A 20,186-nucleotide genomic window follows, 5' to 3' on the forward strand; every position below is an offset into this window, starting at 1 on the left:
GCGGTTGTGAGGCCAGTTGAAAGTACTGCCAAATTCTCTAAAATGACATTGGTAGAGAAATGAACATTAAATTCTCTAGTAACCTCTCTGATGGACATTCCTGCAGTCAGCATGCCAATTGCACGCTCCCTCAAAACTTGAGACATCTGTGGCATTGTGTTGTTTGACAAAATGTTTATTGTCCCCAGCACAAAGTGCATCTGTGTAATGATCAGACTATTTATTCAGCTTCTTGATAGGCCACACATGGATTATCTTGGCAAAGGAGAAATGCTCACTAACAGGGGTGTAAACAAATTTGTGCTCTACATTTTTGAGAAATACGCTTTTTGTGTGTATGGAACATTTCTGGGATGGGTTATTTCAGCTCATGAAACATGGGACCAAAACTTTACATGTTACGTTTATATATTTGTTCAGTATACTTCACACATAGTCGCCATAAATTAAAAAGCACACGTATTATTGACACTGCTGGACTGCACACGCAAACCGAATGCAGTTAATAAACCCTCCAGGAAACCTCTCTATAGCCTATTAAATAACGTGTGCCTCTTTGAGCTGTCAGTGTGACTCTTCAGACAGTCACAAATTTGATAGGCCTATGCACAATTCATTAGATAGGCATCTCTGTCACAGACATAAAGTCTGTTAACAATTCAGAGAAGCATTAGGGAAAATTCTATCTTCTCCTGTCCAGGAGCATTGATTATTTTCATATCTCGTTCCAATCCCACTGAAACCCAAAATCCTGACTCCTGTCTCGCGTGAAAATGACTAACTTTATTCTGTAATCCATAGGTTGAGTTATCAAAGCACATCTCTCGCCTATGCATGTCAAAATAACATGTCCCCTGCTTCTCTGTGCTGTCTCGTACTTGCTGCCCATATGAGAGCTTTGGTAGAGAATGTGTGATCAACAAACGGTATGAGAGTAGATATGGATATTTTTAAAACAGAGTTGGTCCCCTGTAAGATACCTTGATATTTAAACTATTTCCTCTCTTCATCTCTGCGTTATTCATGAGCTGATCTGCTATCTGTATATAATCATCAACTACATTTAGCCAAATATAGGAAATATTATGTCGTTGGTTGAAGGAGGTTATCTGGCAATCTTAGCAACTTTGGTCTTTCGAATTTGGTTTGACTGCCGTTACAAAGTTTATGAAAGTGTATGATTTGACAACGCTATACTCTTGGTCCGCTCTGCGTTGAGATAGCCTACTGCTGAATTCATTGAGAAACATGATAACGCTCAGAATTTATGTACAGCCTGTTTTACAATTCACAACAATGTCATTGGCGACCAAAGATATTTAGTTACTTTGTCATAACTAAATAGCAGTTTAATTCCCGGTATTGAAACTGGAAAATATGAATCCTAATAGTGAGTGAATGGCGCTCTACTCGTTTCTACACAAGATTTTATGGAGTCGCTGGTTATGTAAATACTCACTGCAATGCAGAGGAGGCTGGTGGGAGCCGCTATAGGAGGATGGGCTCATTGTAATGGCTGGAATGTAATAAATGGTTGCGTTAATACACTGGAAACCACGTTCAATGCCGTTTTCCATATATTCCATTCCAGCCATCACAATGACTATAGCTCCTCCCCACCAGCCTCCTTTGATGCAATGTAATAAACACTGATATGGAAATGAATGGAAATAAGTGGCTACAGTTGGATGATTGTGTCTGTTTTATGCTGGGATTATATATGATAGAACAGGAAGTGATATACAGGAAGTGATATCACACTATTGTGTTTGGTGATTGGCTCAGAGAGGATTAAAGCGTCAACGGTCCAATGTCCAGACAGACCACTGGCACTTATTCCTTCCTGCTGTTTTTATATTGCCTAAATTATATCAGGTAGTCTATGACGTTATCACAGGATAATGAAACCTGGGTGTAGATTGATTCCTGGCTTTGCAAAATGTGCCGTAAGAATTGGCCAGTTCCCTTTGTATTAAAGCCACTCAGATTGAAATTGCTGTAGAAATGGGTACAACACAGGCGGTAATCTGCAGTCAACCTCTGTCTACTCTAGTCTATCTGATCAAGAGGCCGGGCGGTCACAAGTGGTGACACCTCACCTACCTCACCTTGTAGGTCTACACAGTCATGCTAAACCATGCTAGATAGCCTCCACTTTAAATTGGTGCTGTCTGTCTCGTACTTGCTGCCCATATGAGAGCTTTGGTAGAGAATGTGTGATCAACAAACGGTATGAGAGTAGATATGGATATTTTTAAAACAGAGTTGGTCCCCTGTAAGATACCTTGATATTTAAACTATTTCCTCTCTTCATCTCTGCGTTATTCATGAGCTGATCTGCTATCTGTATATAATCATCAACTACATTTAGCCAAATATAGGAAATATTATGTCGTTGGTTGAAGGAGGTTATCTGGCAATCTTAGCAACTTTGGTCTTTCGAATTTGGTTTGACTGCCGTTACAAAGTTTATGAAAGTGTATGATTTGACAACGCTATACTCTGGGTCCGCTCTGCGTTGAGATAGCCTACTGCTGAATTCATTGAGAAACATGATAACGCTCAGAATTTATGTACAGCCTGTTTTGCAATTCACAACAATGTCATTGGCGACCAAAGATATTTAGTTACTTTGTCATAACTAAATAGCAGTTTAATTCCCGGTATTGAAACTTGGTCGATTTTCTGGAAAATATGAATCCTAATAGTGAGTGAATGGCGCACTACTCGTTTCTACACAAGATTTTATGGAGTCGCTGGTTATGGGGAGAATAAGGGGAGAATAATTGTGTATTTGGGTGGGGGGGGGGGGGGGGGGTGGATAGATGTATGTTCTTTGCCCCCCTGTTCAATAATTCATCAAATCGGCCCAGCGGGGGAACAGACATAGATTTATGGCGTGTGATTGTGCAATGTCTGGATTTATCAGGGCCACGGAGAGAAAATTGACCACAACTACAAAAGGCTATTTCTGCTTTTATTTGATCAGCACGAGAACTCATCAAGGCTAGGGAGGGAGGAAAGGAGGGAGTGGGTGGAGGAGGGATGAGGGGGTGGAGGGAGGAGAGGAGGAATGGAGGGAAGACAGGAGGGAGGGGGGTCTGCAGTTTCATTAAGGGCTGATGGGGGCCCCCTGGTGCATCCCATCTTCATTTTCTAATCCTCCTTCTCTCCTCTCTCGGCCCCGGTCCCGGCCCAGCGACACATTCCTCATTCTGCCCCAGTCACCCGATTAATATGAAACTGTTACAAGAAAATGAGAGTTTATTGATTTGTTTTAAGGCACAAGTCTGTCTGAGGCCCAGCTAGTGTTATTCAGATTCACAGAGGGCCCATAGATAAGTGATTCCAATAAGGAGACACAGAGCAATGTGGTGGAACAGAGAAGATAGGTGGAGGGAGAGAGAAAGAGAGAGAGAGCATTGACTCGGGGAGAACATTTGATCTCTCTTACAGAGGACTAATAGCCTTTAGTGTTTCAATACTTTTTGGTCTGTTTTGTTTCTGAGGTGATTTAATTTGGCGATAGAAAGAGAGAGAGAGATAAAGAGAGAGAGAGCGAGAGAGACGAGAAGGGATATGGATAGTGGACAATCACAATGGTAATGTTCCTAAGGGGGGGAGGATAAAAGTCAAATGTAAGATTGCCAGCTAGCCCCCCAATGACACTTCCTCTTCATGGGAAAGCATTGGGATGTGACCAGCGTGGGGGGGCGGAGAGAGAGAAAGAGAGAGAGAGAGATGCATTCCTCTGCTGCAGCTCACCACACCACAGATCCTTCCTGGGGGCGGCAGGTAGCCTAGTGGTTAGAGTGTTGGACTAGGAACCAGCAGGTAGCCTAGTGGTTAGAGTGTTGGACTAGGAACCAGCATGTAGTCTAGTGGTTAGAGTGTTGGACTAGGAACCAGCAGGTAACCTAGTGGTTAGAGTGTTGGACTAGGAACCAGCAGGTAGTCTAGTGGTTAGAGTGTTGGACTAGGAACCAGCAGGTAGTCTAGTGGTTAGAGTGTTGGACTAGGAACCAGCAGGTAACCTAGTGGTTAGAGTGTTGGACTAGGAACCAGCAGGTAACCTAGTGGTTAGAGTGTTGGACTAGGAACCAGCAGGTAACCTAGTGGTTAGAGTGTTGGACTAGGAACCAGCAGGTAGTCTAGTGGTTAGAGTGTTGGACTAGGAACCAGCAGGTAACCTAGTGGTTAGAGTGTTGGACTAGGAACCAGCAGGTAACCTAGTGGTTAGAGTGTTGGACTAGGAACCAGCAGGTAACCTAGTGGTTAGAGTGTTGGACTAGGAACCAGCAGGTAACCTAGTGGTTAGAGTGTTGGACTAGGAACCAGCATGTAGTCTAGTGGTTAGAGTGTTGGACTAGGAACCAGCAGGTAACCTAGTGGTTAGAGTGTTGGACTAGGAACCAGCATGTAGTCTAGTGGTTAGAGTGTTGGACTAGGAACCAGCAGGTAGCCTAGTGGTTAGAGTGTTGGACTAGGAACCAGCAGGTAGCCTAGTGGTTAGAGTGTTGGACTAGGAACCAGCAGGTAACCTAGTGGTTAGAGTGTTGGACTAGGAACCAGCAGGTAACCTAGTGGTTAGAGTGTTGGACTAGGAACCGAAAGGTCGCAAAATCAAATCCCCGAGCTGACAAGGAAAAAAATCTGTCGTTCTGCCCCTGAACAAGGCAGTTCACCCACTGTTCCTAGGCTGTCATTGAAAATAAGAATTTGTTCTTAACTGACTTACCTAGTTAAATAAAGCTAAAATATATATATTTTTTTTAAATCCCAAAATAGCCAGTGATCTGTAGCTGGACCTTATGAGGGGGACAGGGAGGGGGACAGGGAGGGGGACGGAGGCCCTGGCAGACCTATAATGGGAAATGTGGCATGTTATATGTACTGTACGGTATGTAGGACTCCTACACCCCACACTGTAGCACCACTGACCACAAGACCCATTAACTGGCCAGCAGCTTTTCTCCCTGTGGAAGAGTCCTGTAGGAATATCCTCTTATTTTAAACACCCTGTTTGATTCCCCTGTCTCAATATTGAATGGTGCTGTACTTCCACAGACATTTGCAATGACGCTGATATCTAATTGGGCAGCGAGACAGACAGACGTTCAGGATAGAACGTCTATGACGACAGAGACTTAAGCAGCAATACGGATCATCTTAGTATTACAGAGAATGTCATTCAACAGGATCCACTTAGATTGATAGTGGTGTCGTTATACTGTCACGAGGGCGTGTTTATTTTCTTATAGCATTAATAAAAGATGCGTCCCAAATGGCACCCTATTCGCTATGGTCCCTGGTCAAAAGTAGTGCTCTATAAAGGAAACAGGGTGCCACTTGGGGCAAAGATGAGGTCTGTCCGTGTTCCTGAATTGTACCTCGTCAAAAAAAGAACAAAATATATATATATATATAGAGAGAGAGAAAGAAATGTAGTGATTGATAAAATATTTGGATTTGGAGCTGCTCTGTAGTGTCAAGTGCTATCTTTGTTCTGTGGATTAGGCAGCTAGCTTGCCGAGTTTGCCATTTGTGCGCTCCTTTGTGAGTTGTCTTCTGGTCTTTGCTGTCACAAGTTCTGAAGGTTGAAGAGAAAAGTGGTGTCAGAAAGCTGATTGGTAGCGCAGAATTTCTAAGACAATCTGAATCTTATATTCAGCTACTTTGCCACACTGGATTAGGATGATCTAAGAGGGCTTTGAGAGCCCGATACAAATCAGGCCAGGGAGAAAAAAAGCACAGGGGGAAATTTTACCCTTTTTGTCCTTCGAAGTTAATTGTTAAAGTTATTTTCCCTCTCTCTCTCTCTCTCTCTCTCTCTCTCTCTCTCTCTCTCTCTCTCTCTCTCTGTTGTCAGAGCTGCTCTCTAGATAAAAAATTGAGTCGTTTTGTTCAGGCATATATTATTTGTATAGACCTGTGGTAGAATAGACATACACAGGTGCACACCTGTGGTAAAAGAGACATACACAGGTACACACATGTACACAGTAATATGTCTTGTCATCTCAAGTGTTAGTGTTTCTATCACTTGATTTTAAAGGAAAAAGAAATGTAAAGACCATTAGTACTGGATGATGTTCTATGCATAATATTATACGCATTTTCCCCCTTATTCTTCTCCACTTTTCTATTCTAGAGGGCTAAAATGAATGTCAGTTTTACTCAGTGAGTGTTACAGTGTTAGCCTGCACAGTAGCTTTGCTTAGAATTCTCCAGTCAAACAGATGAATACAGCACATTTCAGTTTAAATTGTTGTTGATCAACCGTCAAGAAAGTGTATTGCATTTGCAATTTGTTGTTAATGCAAGAAAATAATGGAATTTTTATCCTTTTAAAATCTGTCTGCGATATCTAATGTTCCAATAGTGATACCACAGCATTAATCGAGTATTGTCAAAATGTCAAAAATAGAGTTAATTACTTGATTGAGTGAATGATTGATTATTTGCTTTAGTGGGCATGATACATTGTATGTATAATGTCTAAGTCTAAAGATCTGTCTAGCACTGTAATTTGTTATCAGTGATAATATATCAGGTCTGATTCAGGAGTATAGTATCCAGTCCTCTCCTCTCCAAGCTTTCCATTTCTTGAAGTAGGCTTTAGTTGGGAGAGGAAGATTAAGGCCTCCTGGAGAAGTGGCACAATGCGGTATTAGAGGCTGAAGAGAGAGAGAGAGAGAGAGAGAGAGAGAGAGAGAGCGAGAGAGGGGGGAGAGAGGACCGGAAGAAAGAAATAGAGGGAGAGAGAGAGAGACAGAGAGAGAGGGAGAGAGAGAGAAAGAAAGGGGGGAGGACAGGAGGAAAAAAATAGAGAAATAGAGATAGAGAGAGAAAGAAAGGGGGAGAGGACAGGAGGAAAGAAATAGAGAGAGAGAAAGAGAGAGAGAGGCACAGAGAAAGAGAAGGAGACAGAGAGAGAGAGAGAGAGAGAGAGAGAGAGGAACAGAGAAAGAGAAGGAGACAGAGAGAGAGAGAGAGAGAGAGAGAGAGAGAGAGAGAGAGAGAGGAACAGAGAAAGAGAAGGAGACAGAGAGAGACTGACTGCTCCTCCACTAAAACTGGAGCTTGGCTGTCACTGGCCTGTTGAAGGTTACTGTAATCTGGCCACTATAACAATAGGTGGACTGGAGAAAGGCCTCTACAGTTAATGGTGCAACTGTGCCATATATTGCGTTGGCGAAAAGCAAACAGGGGGAGATTGAAGATAGTTTAAACCAACAGACATTTGGCAAGATCTGGAACTTTTTTTATTTATTATTATTATAATAATAATAATAATATTAGTATTTTTTTATATTTTAAAAAATACAGGGACAGTGCACATTAATCAACATCAATATTACTGGGGGTTGGTGTTCAACTCAATACTAGGATGGTGTTGTTAATGTTTTGTCCACTCAGTGTATATGTATATATAGGAAGGTAAGGTCTTATAAACCTAAATAGTGTTAACCACCTTCTTCACCTGTTTTATGAAGGTCAAGTCCAAAATTATGCAGAGATACTTGAAGTTAGACTTTCAGTTTCTCCTCATTGACAAGAACAACTAATTGGGAAGGGTCAGTGATTTTCTTAGAAGTACATACAAACAGTCTCGTCAATATTTAAACGCAGGCAAGAATCCGCCAACCATTTAGAGATGTGGACTATAGTTTCAGTTAACTTGTTAACATCTTGTCTGTTTTTTGAGTGTACATACAGTACTGTATCGTCTGCATACATCTGCATGTCAACTTGTGGGCAAGCAAGTGGGAGAGCATTTATATAGATGGTAAACAGAAGGGGGCCTAATATTGACCCTTGTGGGACCCCAATGTTATTGTAATGAGAGTCATGGAAAAAGAGAGAGGAAGAGAGGGAGAGAGAGCGTCATCTGAGTGTATACAGTTCTGTTCTGTGTGTCTGTTTGATTTGTGAAATTAGAAGACCTTGTCGTTGAGCTGCCAAATATTACTTCGCTGCCCTGAGCTTGGCAATGTCCACGTCATCTATCATTTTCTTACGATGGACTATGTTGGCATGGAAACTTTCCAAAAACCTTCTTAGTTTTTCATTTTTTTTGGTTCCTGAAAGCATTTGGGTTATTAGACAAATTAAGTATAAGGCCTTCTTTTGCTTTGCCGACTTCATTTTCATTCCTGGCGCTGGTGCTTTTATCATAAGCACTAGATAGTCATTAATTTATAGAATCAACGCCGGGAACATCTTTTGTGATCTCATATTAAATTTCCCCCCGAATCCACCCCTTGGCAAAAATTACTCACATCGTTAAAAAATATTTAATTAGGCTGTAGTTTATACAGGCTCACGGGGGAGTGGTGATTTGCATGCGGCAGGTCGCCCTGCGTACTGTGTGAGGGAGATTGGATGTGAGAGGGGTTCTGCGGGTCACAGGCTCAGCCAAGGACTACCATTTGCCAAGGTCAGGCAGGTAGCCGGGTGCTTCCCCTGAGTCCCGTCCAGCACACAGAAAAGACAGCTCCAATTGCCCTTAATTACTGGCTTCCTTTACGCCACTGGCAGTCTGTTTTTGTTTTAGAATACTCTCAGCTTCTGATGCCGACGATGCTGTAGTCATATCTGTGTTCCCCTTCCATTTGTTTTTGAACCAGGAGATACCCAGAGATATTCACTAGGGCCCTGTTATTAGATATTCTACATGAGCATGTGGTGTGATACCACTCTGGCATAGAAAACACACACACACACACACACACACCGAAGATGGGTGCTGCTTTTGGCCTCTATTCAACATGATGCCAGGTTTATTTTCAACTATAACACTTAAGAGCACAGGTCTCTTATTCTTCTGTCATTAGAGAGTTTGGAGGGTTTATTATCAAGGCTGGTGGGCCCTCCCACTTTTTTGGACAGCTGTTCCTAGAATAAGTCAGGAATTACAGTGCCTTCAGAAAGTATTCACACCCCTTTACTTTTTACACATTTTGTTGTGTTACAAAGTAGAATTAAAACTGATTTAATTGTCCTTTTTTTGTCACCGATCTACACAAAATACTCTTATGTCAAAGTGGAAGAAAAATTTGAACATTTGCAAAAAAAATATATAAAAACATGAAAAAGAAAACCGTAATATATCTTTATTAGATAAGTATTCAACCCCCTGAGTCAATACATGCTAGAATCACCTTTGGCAGTGATTATAGCTGTGTGTTTTTCTGAGCAAATGTTGGATTGTGCAACATTTGCCCATTATTCTATTCAAAATTATTCAAGCTCTGTCAAGTTGATTGTTGATCACTGCTAGACAACCATTTTCAGGTCTTGCCATAGATGTTCAATTAGATTTAAGTCAAAACCGTAACTCGGCCACTCAGGAACATTCACTGTCGTCTTGTTAAGAAGCTCATGTAGATTTGGCCTTGTGTTTTAGGTTATTGTCCTGCTGAAAGGGGAATTCATCTCCCAGTGTCTGGTGGAAAGCAGACTGAACCAGGTTTTCCTCTAGGATTTAGCCTGTGCATAGTTCCATTCCATTTATTTTTTATCCTGAAAAACTCCACAGTCCTTAACGATTACTAGCAAACACATAACATGATGCAGCCATCACTATGCTTGAAAATATGGAGAGTGGTACACCATAATGTGTTGTGTTGGATTTGCCCCGAACAAACATAAAGTTAATTGTTTTGGCACATTTTTTGCACTATTACTTTAGTGCCTTGGATGCATGTTTTGTAATATTTTTTATTTGTATAAAGTTCCTTCTTTTCACTCTGTCAATTCATTTAGTATTGTGGAGTAACTACAATGTTGTTGATCCATCCTAAGTTTTTTCCATAAACAGCCATTAAACTCTGTAACTGTTTTATAGTCACTATTGGCCTAGTTGCTTTCCTCTCTGGCAACTGAGTTAGGAAGCATGCCTGTATTTTTGTAGTGACTGGGTTTATTGATACACCATAAAAAGTGTAATTAATAACTTTACCTTGCTCAAAATAATATTCAGTGTCTGCTTTTATTTATTAATTTGTATCTACTAATAGGTGCCCTTCTTTGCAAGGTATTGGAAAGCCTCCCTGGTCTTTGTAGTTGAATCTGTGGTTGAAATTCACTGCTTGACTGAGGGCCCTTACAGATAATTGTATGTATGGTGTACAGAGATGAGGTAGTCATTCAAAAATCATGTTAAACACTATTATTGCACACAGAGTGAGTCCATGCAACTTATTGTGACTTAACCAAATTAACCACATTTTTACTCCTGATCTTATTTAGGCTTGCCATAACAGAGGGGTGGAATAGTTATTGACTCTTGACATTTCAGCTTTTAATTTTAAATTCATTTGTAAACATTTCGAAAAACATCATTCCACTTTGACATTATGGGATATTGTGTGTATTCCAGTGACCCAAAAATCTAAATCTGCAGTCAGCATGCCAATTGCACGCTCCCTCAAAACTTGAGACATCTGTGGCATTGTGTTGTTTGACAGAACTGCACATTTTAGAGTGGCCTTTTATTGTCCCCAGCACAAGGTGCACATGTGTAATGATCATGCTTCTTGATACACCACACCTGTCAGGTGGATGGATTTTTTGACAAAGGAGAAATGCTCACTAACAGGGAGGTAAACAAATTTGTGCACAAAATTGGAGAGAAATACGTTTCTTATGCATATGGAACATTTCTGGGATCTTTTATTTCAGCTCATGAAACATGGGAGCAGCGCGTTACATGTTGCATTTATAGTTTTGTTTAGTTAGCTCCGGCACTAGCTATTCAAACCCAACAACAACAGCAGTTTGCCATTTTAAGAAAACTGTCTATTTTTCTACTTTCCTTCTTCTTTTTAAACTGCTGAGCTTTATGCCAAGTGTTATCAATGAGGGCAATGTAATATGAATCATTAATACAAGAATAATTATACTCTATCAAACGTGTAATATTCCATTTAGCTAATGTTAAACGCGGTAATTAATTCTGAACCCTAGAGCCAACATCAATTTATTGGATTAGTACTTCACAAAGTCACACCGATATTTTAGACATGTGTGGAGGGAATTTTTAGTCATCTGTAATGTTTCTTTCCTCGTGGGATTGTCCTCTACAGCGCGTTCATATTTCATCATTTAATATGCATGTTTGAAGACTTGTTATTTATTTATTCATGATTTTACATACAGTTTACAGTTTTATTTGTAATTTTACATATGATAATTTTTCCTCATCTGAGTGTTGACTTAAATGCCTTTTAGTTTATATTAATAAAGTGCCCTTTAAAGGGGATGTATCGAAAAAGGTTCCTTGTGCAGTCACAAGTTATCACTCTGCCCCTCCTCGACTCTTTGTGACTACACAGTCTCCCTGTCTCTGGGGGTTTCTAAAACATACACACAGACATTTCATAATTTCAAGTCTGGCTCTTGATCATGCATGTGTGTCCCTGCTAAGGCCAGATCTGCTCTGATGGCGTCTGATGGCAGGCGTGATAATTACAAACAGGTTAAGCACTGCAGAGCGGAGGTGAGCCACACACACACAAACAAACACACAGACACTGCACTTGTTTGATGCCAGGGAGTAATTGTGTCATAATGAAGGGGTTGTCTCCTGGCAGAGGGGTCCCAGTGTATTTGAACGGGGAGCGATGACACACGGGGAGCGATGACAAACCCCTCAGGGTACAAAGGCAAGGGGTGGTTGGGGAGATGGGGGTGGAGGGGTGAGAGAGAGAGAGAGAGAGAGAGAGAGAAAGAAAGAAAGAAAGAGAGAGAAAGAAAGAGAGAGAGGAGGCAGGCTGTCTATCATGTGATGATATTTGACAGTGGTGATTATTGCTTTGATGGAGCAGAACACTTAATAAAGGAAGATGACATTTCTGAAGCCCTACCTAATTAAGGGGCTTCCTTTTAAAACAAAGAAGTATGCCATTAAGTCCTTTTTATGTTTGGTGGTGGTTGAATCAGATATTTTCATCATTAATATGAAACTCTATTAGGAAACTCATTAAGTGGTGTCCTTTTTACTTTTGAAAAGCATACAGTCCTCTTTTTCCTTTTTTATGTTTGGTTGAATCAGGTGTTTTATATGAATATCTTCCTTCTTTCCGTCCTTCTTTCCTTCCTTCTTTCCTTCCCAGTCTGTCAGGAGTAATAGGCGCAGAGGGACGTTCATGGGGGGAGATATTACTGCGTGACCTTCTACAGAATAAGCATGCTGCTAAGGGCACCAGGCCCAGCCGTGCACCGGCCCTGACGATAGCTACCACACCAGCCTCATTTACAATGCAAACGCAGCTGCTGTAATCCAAGTGTCCTTTCTGCAATCACAGAGTATAATCTGCTGCCTCTCTTGTAATAGACAACACTGGCCACTTTACTGCCCACGACGCCACACAATGAATATTTGAGCCTATATTATTTCTCCCCCGGCTGTGCATTGTTCTCATCTGGGCATCAGCAAAGATTAAGGCAGATGAGTGCATTGTTGAGCCACTTGTGTGGAAAAGGAGGCTCATTCTAATACAGTTAAAATAGTCATTGGTCGTGTTCATGAATTATAATGGGCAACAAAAGGTTTGTCTGCCACCAAAGCCTGTGAAAGAGAGATAGCTTTTGGCCTGATTCATCTCCATTCTGAAATAGATTTTAAAGCACTTTGTGTAATGCATTCACCAGCCAGTCAGCACTGGGCTGGCACATTCACGCCGACCGCACGGCCCGGGCTACTGTCATCTCTTATTATTGTATCTTAATCCAATTATAAATGGGATCTCTCATCCTTAGTCCAGTAATCCATGGTAGAGTGTTGCTCTTTAGGTTAAACACTGATGTAAAATGGTCTCTCTTTGTCTGAGGGGAGATCCAGCCATTCGTAAACTGTAGGAGTTCCTAACCCCAGCCCAGCCGGCCTGGCCTGGCCCCCTCAACCTCCCCAGCCCTCTAGCCCCCTCCATCTCTATCCCCAGCCACCTCAGCATCCACCTCTCCAGCCCTCTGAGAGAATCTCATTCCCCTTGTTCTAGTAGATAGATAGAAGCCAGAGGCTGTGTCACAAATGGCACACTTTTCCCTATATAGTGCACTACTTTTAACCAGAGCCCTATGGGCCCTGGTCAAAACGTAGTGCACTGTAAAGGGAATAGGGTGCCGTTTGGGACGTAGCGGGAGACTCTGAGAATACTTATTTGTAATGTACGTCTTCTTCTTTCTGTTGCCTCCTTTTACTTTATCTAAAGATATATGCATTGTGTCATGATATCTCTAACAGAACTCTGTCTGTCTTTATCTAAAGATAAATGCATTGTGTCATGATATCTCTAACAGAACTCTGTCTGTCTTTATCTAAAGATATATGCATTGTGTCATGATATCTCTAACAGAATCATGTCTATCTTTATCTAAAGAAATACAGTGCATTCAGAAAGTATTCAGACCCCTTGACTTTTTCCACATTTTGTTACGTTCCTCATCAAACTACACACAATACCCCATAATGACAAAGTGAAAACATGTTTTTTCAAATGTATTAAAAATACAAAAGAGAAATACCTTATTTACATAAGTATTCAAAATTGACTCAAAATTGAGCTCAGGTGCATCCTGTTTCCATTGATCATCCTTGAGATGTTTCTACAACTTGATTGGAGTCCACCTGTGGTAAATTCAATTGATTGGACATGATTTGGAAAGACACACATCTGTCTATATAACGTTCCACAGTTGACAATGCATGTCAGAGCAAAAACCAAGCCATGAGGTCGACGGAATTGTCTGTAGAGCTCAGAGACAGGATTGTGTCGAGGCACAGATCTGGGGAAGGGTACCAAAACAGTTATGCAGCATTGAAGGTCCCCAAGAACACAGTGGCCTCCATCATTCTAAAATGGAAGAAGTTTGGAACCACCAACTCTTCCTAGAGCTGGCCACCCGGTCAAACTGAACAATTGGGGGAGAAGGGCCTTGGGTCAGGGAAGTGACCAAGAACCTGATGGTCACTCTGACAGAGCTCCGTCCACAAGGACAACCATCTTTGCATCACTCCACCAATCAGCCCTTTGTGGTAGAGTGGCCAGACGGAAGTCACTCCTCAGTAAAAGGCATATGACAGCCCGCTTGGAGTTTGCCAAGATGCACCCAAAGGACTCTGACCATGAGAAACAAGATTCTCTGGTCTGATGAAACCAAGATTGAACTCTTTGGCCTGAATGCCAAGAGTAACATCTGGAGGAAACCAGGCACCATCCCTACGGTGAAGCGTGGTGGCAGCATAACTCAATATTAGGAAGTTGTTCCTAATGTTTGGTATACTCAATGTAAAATGTAAAAATGAAGCATGGTGGTGGCAGCATCATGCTCTGGGGACTAGTCAGGATCGAGGGAAAGATGAACGGAGTAAAGTACAGAGAGATCCTTGATGAAAACCTGCTCCAGAGGACCTCAGACTGGGGTGAAGGTTCACCTTCCAACAGGACATCGACCCTAAGCACACAGCCAAGACAACGCTGTAGTGACTTCGGGACAAGTCTCTGAACGTCCTTGAGTGGCCCAGCCAGAGCTCAGACTTGAACTCGATCTAACACCTCTGGAGAGACCTGAAAATAGCTGTGCAGCGACGCTCCCCATCCAACCTGACAGTGCTTGAGAGGATCTGCGGAGAAGAATGGGAGAAACTCCCCAAATACAGGTGTGCCAAGCTTGTAGCGTCATACCCAAGAAGACTCAAGGCTGTAATCTCTGCCAAAGGTGATTCAACAATGTACTGAGTAAAGGGTCTGAATACTTATGTAAATTTAATATTTTTGTGTTTTTAAAAACCTGTTTTTGCTTTGTCATTATGGGGTATTGTGTGTAGATTGATGAGGGGAACAAACAATTTAATCAATTTTAGAATAAGACTGTAACGTAACAAAATGTGGAAAAAGTCAAGGGGTCTGAATACTTTCCGAAGGCACCATATACATTGTGTCATGATATCTCTAACAGAACTATGTCTGTTTGCTGTGTACTGTCCTGCCTAGAAGTTCTTAGGTACGCATTTGGACCTAAACATGTTGGAGAGACTCAGGGGTTTGTTGTTTTCATGACAGAAATTATTCAGAAGCTATTAAGCTATTACTATTCAATAGTCATGGCTTAGTGATACCATTTTATTAAACAATGGTATGGGTGGTTTTACCTTTGTGATGAAAAATGTAAAGACGTGTTGAAAAATGTGTGCACGGGCATTCTTTTCCTGGCATACCGTCCAGTTGACCTCTATGAAATGATTAACGTCATGATTTTCATTTCAAAGTTTGGACCCTACCAAGTTTGACAACAGAGACCTAATTTGGTTTCATTCGTTTAGCTTGTCCTCTTGGACAAGGACATCACTAAAACAAAGAAATAATAATGATAACATTGTTGGGTAATAGGTTGGTTTATCTTTGGTTTTCGTATCTACCTTCATGCATTTGCTAAACTTGCCTCACGCTTGATGTAAAAGCAGCCTATTCGACAGACAGAGGATGTTCATCCCATAAGAATGAGTATATAAATAAGAATGAGTATATAAATAAGAATGGGTATATAAATAAGAATGAGTAGATATAGAAATAAGAATGAGTAGAATGTGAATGCCCATGGTTAGAGGTTCTATATCTGTTCCACTCATTCTAATTCTATGGTTCATCATGCCATTTGATTCTAGTGAAACTATAGGCTATGTTGAACCACATTCATCAGCGTTCTATATTTTATGGTTTTAACATGTTTAATTGATTTTAAGCCATGATCTTGGCTAGACAGTAAGACACGCCAAATACCTTGTAAACAGTAAACACATACAGCTACAACAGCAAGTTCACTTCATGGTATTGGTGTATCATTTCACTTCTTAATCATTGTTTCTGCTTGGGATGATAATTTATGAAGGACTAAATTGCTTAAAGGGATTTGACATTAAAGGGATTATTCCCATGTAATCCTCTGGTCCCAGTAGACCCAACCTGATCAGTGAGCGCTGCATGGCCAAACACCACCAGCGCACTTTAGGAAATACCAACACGCACACACACACACACAAACACACTGAAGGAAATACCAACGCCATGCAATTGGATATTCAAGAAGGGGGTTCGTATTAGAGGCAGAGACATATTAACAGCCTGCTGGTTTTCCTTGTCATCCCCAATTAACGATGGCAAATCCTGTTTTCATCCTAGTAAATGAGAGTGTTTAAAGGTTAGGGGATTTCATTTATTTCATTTTATAACTAAAGCAGCTTGTAATTTTCTATGGGTGTTAAGTTCGAATTTTGGGAGGGGGGGGGTAGAATTAGGAATGGGAATGGTGTTGTTACAGGATCCTGTATACCTCTGGAGACACACACACACACACACACACACACACACACACACACACACACACACACACACACACACACACACACACACACACATAGGTTCAGCCTATTAGGAGAGTAAAGGCTGTTGTAAAAACAAGACAATATACTCTGGACTGTTAGTATTTGTGTGTAGGTATGTGTGTGTGTGTGGGATGTTGCTGCATAAATACTAATAGTCCCTGTTCATGTGTCCCTCCCTGCAGGTGGAGCTGACAGGCAGCAGTGTGTTTGACTACGTCCACCCTGGCGACCACGTTGAGATGGCAGAGCAGCTGGGCATGAAGCTGCCTCCAGGCCGAGGCCTCCTCTCTCAGGGCACTGCCACAGAGGACGGCGCCAGCTCTGCCTCCTCCTCCTCACACGCAGAGACCCCCGAGCCAGGTGGGCTTTACAGGGCACCCGCCGCTGGCAAAAGGGGAGGAGAGGGAGGCAGATGGATGGGAGATGGTGGGGGGAGTGGGAGATGGTGGGGGGAGTGGGAGAGGGGAAGAGTTGGGGATGGATAGGAGACAGGGGGATGGAGTGGGAGATGGTGGGGGGAGTGGGAGATGGTGGGGGAAGAGTTGGGGATGGATAGAAGACAGGGGGATGGAGTGGGAGATGGTGGGGGGAGTGGGAGAGGGGAAGAGTTGGGGATGGATAGAAGACAGGGGGATGGAGTGGGAGATGGTGGGGGGAGTGGGAGAGGGGAAGAGTTGGGGATGGATAGAAGACAGGGGGATGGAGTGGGAGATGGTGGGGGGAGTGGGAGAGGGGAAGAGTTGGGGATGGATAGAAGACAGGGGGATGGAGTGGGAGATGGTGGGGGGAGTGGGAGATGGTGGGGGGAAGAGTTGGGGATGGATAGAAGACAGGGGGATGGAGTGGGAGATGGTGGGGGGAGTGGGAGAGGGGAAGAGTTGGGGATGGATAGAAGACAGGGGGATGGAGTGGGAGATGGTGGGGGGAGTGGGAGAGGGGAAGAGTTGGGGATGGATAGAAGACAGGGGGATGGGGTGGGAGATGGTGGGGGGAGTGGGAGAGGGGAAGAGTTGGGGATGGATAGAAGACAGGGGGATGGAGTGGGAGATGGTGGGGGGAGTGGGAGATGGTGGGGGGAAGAGTTGGGGATGGATAGAAGACAGGGGGATGGAGTGGGAGATGGTGGGGGGAGTGGGAGAGGGGAAGAGTTGGGGATGGATAGAAGACAGGGGGATGGAGTGGGAGATGGTGGGGGGAGTGGGAGAGGGGAAGAGTTGGGGATGGATAGGAGACAGGGGGATGGGGTGGGAGATGGTGGGGGGAGTGGGAGAGGGGAAGAGTTGGGGATGGATAGGAGACAGGGGGATGGAGTGGGAGATGGTGGGGGGAGTGGGAGAGGGGAAGAGTTGGGGATGGATAGAAGACAGGGGGATGGAGTGGGAGATGGTGGGGGGAGTGGGAGAGGGGAAGAGTTGGGGATGGATAGGAGACAGGGGGATGGGGTGGCTTTTAATGAAAAAACTGATTGGTGTTAACATTAGAACGAAATGTGCCATCTTCAACATGGTTTCAAAAGGGAAAGCTTTTGGCATTTTTATGCTGTTTTGTAATTGCTTTACTTTGGTTATTTGAAAAGCTATTATGAGTTTGGGTGTTTGGCTGGCATACCTGATGTTGTTATTGTTTTTACAATAGAGTACAGACATTTTAGACCATGTCAGTACTGAGTTGCTGCATTTTATCCTTGTAGTGTCAAGTAAGAACAACAGTAGATTCATTTGGCTGTTGACTCACACAGACCAGTCTGTGGGGGTTTTCTGTTATGAAGGGTGTGTGTGTGACATGATACGTCTGATGAGTGTCTCCAGCAATGCCCCAGATCCTCACAGGGACAGTGGAGAGAGAGACTGTGAAGCCCAGCCGTACTGTAACACGAGCTTACCCACCCTGCCTCCTACCCCAATTTAATTAGAGAAGGAATTGTATAGAAGGAATGAAAAGAGGTGACATTCCTCATTGGGATTCTTTTCAGGCCTGTTATAGGCTTTGCCTTCCAAATGTTCCCATTTTCATTGTGTTGTACTGATGATAATTTAAGTATTAGGGGAAAATCCATTTATAAATTAAACAAAATGACTTGATATCCATCAGTCCCTTAGTTCATCAAGCTGTTCAAACAGGAGGAAGATTGGCTGGTCGGCCCGGGTCTTCGGAGAGACTCAGTAATTAGATCTGCGAAGGATTTATTCTTTGCTGATTGGGGCTTTAAATTAATTGAAGTTCCACATTTGTGGTTTTGTCCTTTTCGTGCCTTTTTTTCCCGGCAGGAGATATTTCACACTGGCAGAGCAGCGGAAGAAGAGAGGAGAGGGAGAGACTGTGTAGGAGTGCTTTCCAATGTTCATTTATTTGGCGAGGAGAGAGAGAGAGAGAAAAATAAAGAGGGTATCTAATGAGCGTTAGGGCTCCTGACATTGAGATTTATTTGTGTACACAGGGACTCATTATGAATGGGCTGTAGGAACAGAAAAAGGGCACCCAACACTTTCCCACCTCCACCACTTCCTGTCCTTTTCTCCTTTTTCTCTCTCTCTCTGTCTCTTTCTCTTTCTCTCTCTCTCTCTCCCACTCTCTCTCCTCTCTCTCTCTCTGGCAGCCAAGTGAAAGAGAAAGCGGGCAGTGTTTAAGGGAATGCCAGGTTTTTCCATCCTCTTGTCACCTTCCACTTTACCCGTAAACACACCCCCCCCCCCCACACACACACACACACACACACACACACACACACACACACACACACACACACACACACACACACACACACACAACTCCACCACAGAGCTCCTGTTGTACTTCCTCTCTCAGCTCCTCCAACAGGGATGTCACATCTTCTTCCCCAGCCATACCTGCAGGATATAATAGTGTTATCAACAGTCTATTTTGCATACATGCAGCAGACTGGGATTCCTCCCCCTTCTCCTCTCAAGGGCATGTCAGCTTGATAATAAAGCTGTGAGTGGGGTGTGTGTACGTGTCTGAGCAGACAGTCTTTTTCTTGGAGATAGTAATCCTGGGTGTTTGTCAACAAGGTTTCTCTGGTAAGTATGAGAGTGGAGCAGGATGCACTAGCGATGTGATTATTTACATTTGATGGTTAAGTGCCTTGCTCTAGGGCACATCGACAGATTGTTTTTTTACCTAGTCGGCTCTGGGTTTCGAACAAGCGCCCTCTCGGTTTTTCTTCTATTTTTATTATATGAAGAATCATTTTGGGGGCGGATCATTTTCTGAGTAAAGATTGCAGGAAGGGAATAGAGGTCATTGAATATTTCACCCAATCAAGACGACAATATGGGTGTCTTTTAGGATGCCAGTATAAAATCGTTTTCAATAGTGCTGCACATTAAGTATTTTGGTCCAATCAAAGCAAAGCTTTGTTTATTTACACTGAGATTCCAGAGAGGCACAAATGGCAACTTCTTTTTCAATATATTTCCATCCATCAGTTTTCCTCAGGTCACACTAGGGAGTCATTTATTGATTGGTATTCATTTGAACTCCCAGTAATGTTCCCCCACAACAATCCTATATAGCATGTCTCTCCATATGAATGTTTTGGAACGTTTACGCCAAAGTCTAAGGAGGAGATGTAATTAAGTTTCAAGTTTTAATTTCATTTGCCATATGTGGGCAGCGGAGCTCTCGCATTAAAAACAACATTTTCTATTCTTATCACAGGAAGTAGTGTCCAGTCAAGGTAGTGCAGTTCGGTCTTACATCATTCAAATGAGTTCAACAATATTCTGTTCATTTAGGTGTAAAAAGAAAACTAATTGACATAAATAGTTCATTATGTGTC

General features: G+C 42.7%; 1 protein-coding gene across 5 annotated transcripts in view; it reads left to right on the forward strand.

Moving 5' to 3' along the window:
* npas3 (neuronal PAS domain protein 3) overlaps positions 1–20,186 on the forward strand; it is a 335,830-nt gene that overhangs the window by 265,139 nt on the left and 50,505 nt on the right. For all 5 annotated transcript variants that reach the window (XM_045717645.2, XM_082974183.1, XM_014194380.3 and 2 more), the window contains one exon: positions 16,570–16,747. In XM_045717645.2, the coding sequence (XP_045573601.1) occupies positions 16,570–16,747 (178 nt within the window). The remainder of the gene's footprint in view (positions 1–16,569; positions 16,748–20,186) is intronic.

The sequence above is a fragment of the Salmo salar genome, chromosome 01 (assembly GCF_965601325.2).
Source record: "Salmo salar chromosome 01, fSalSal1, whole genome shotgun sequence".
Lineage (NCBI taxonomy): Eukaryota > Metazoa > Chordata > Actinopteri > Salmoniformes > Salmonidae > Salmo > Salmo salar.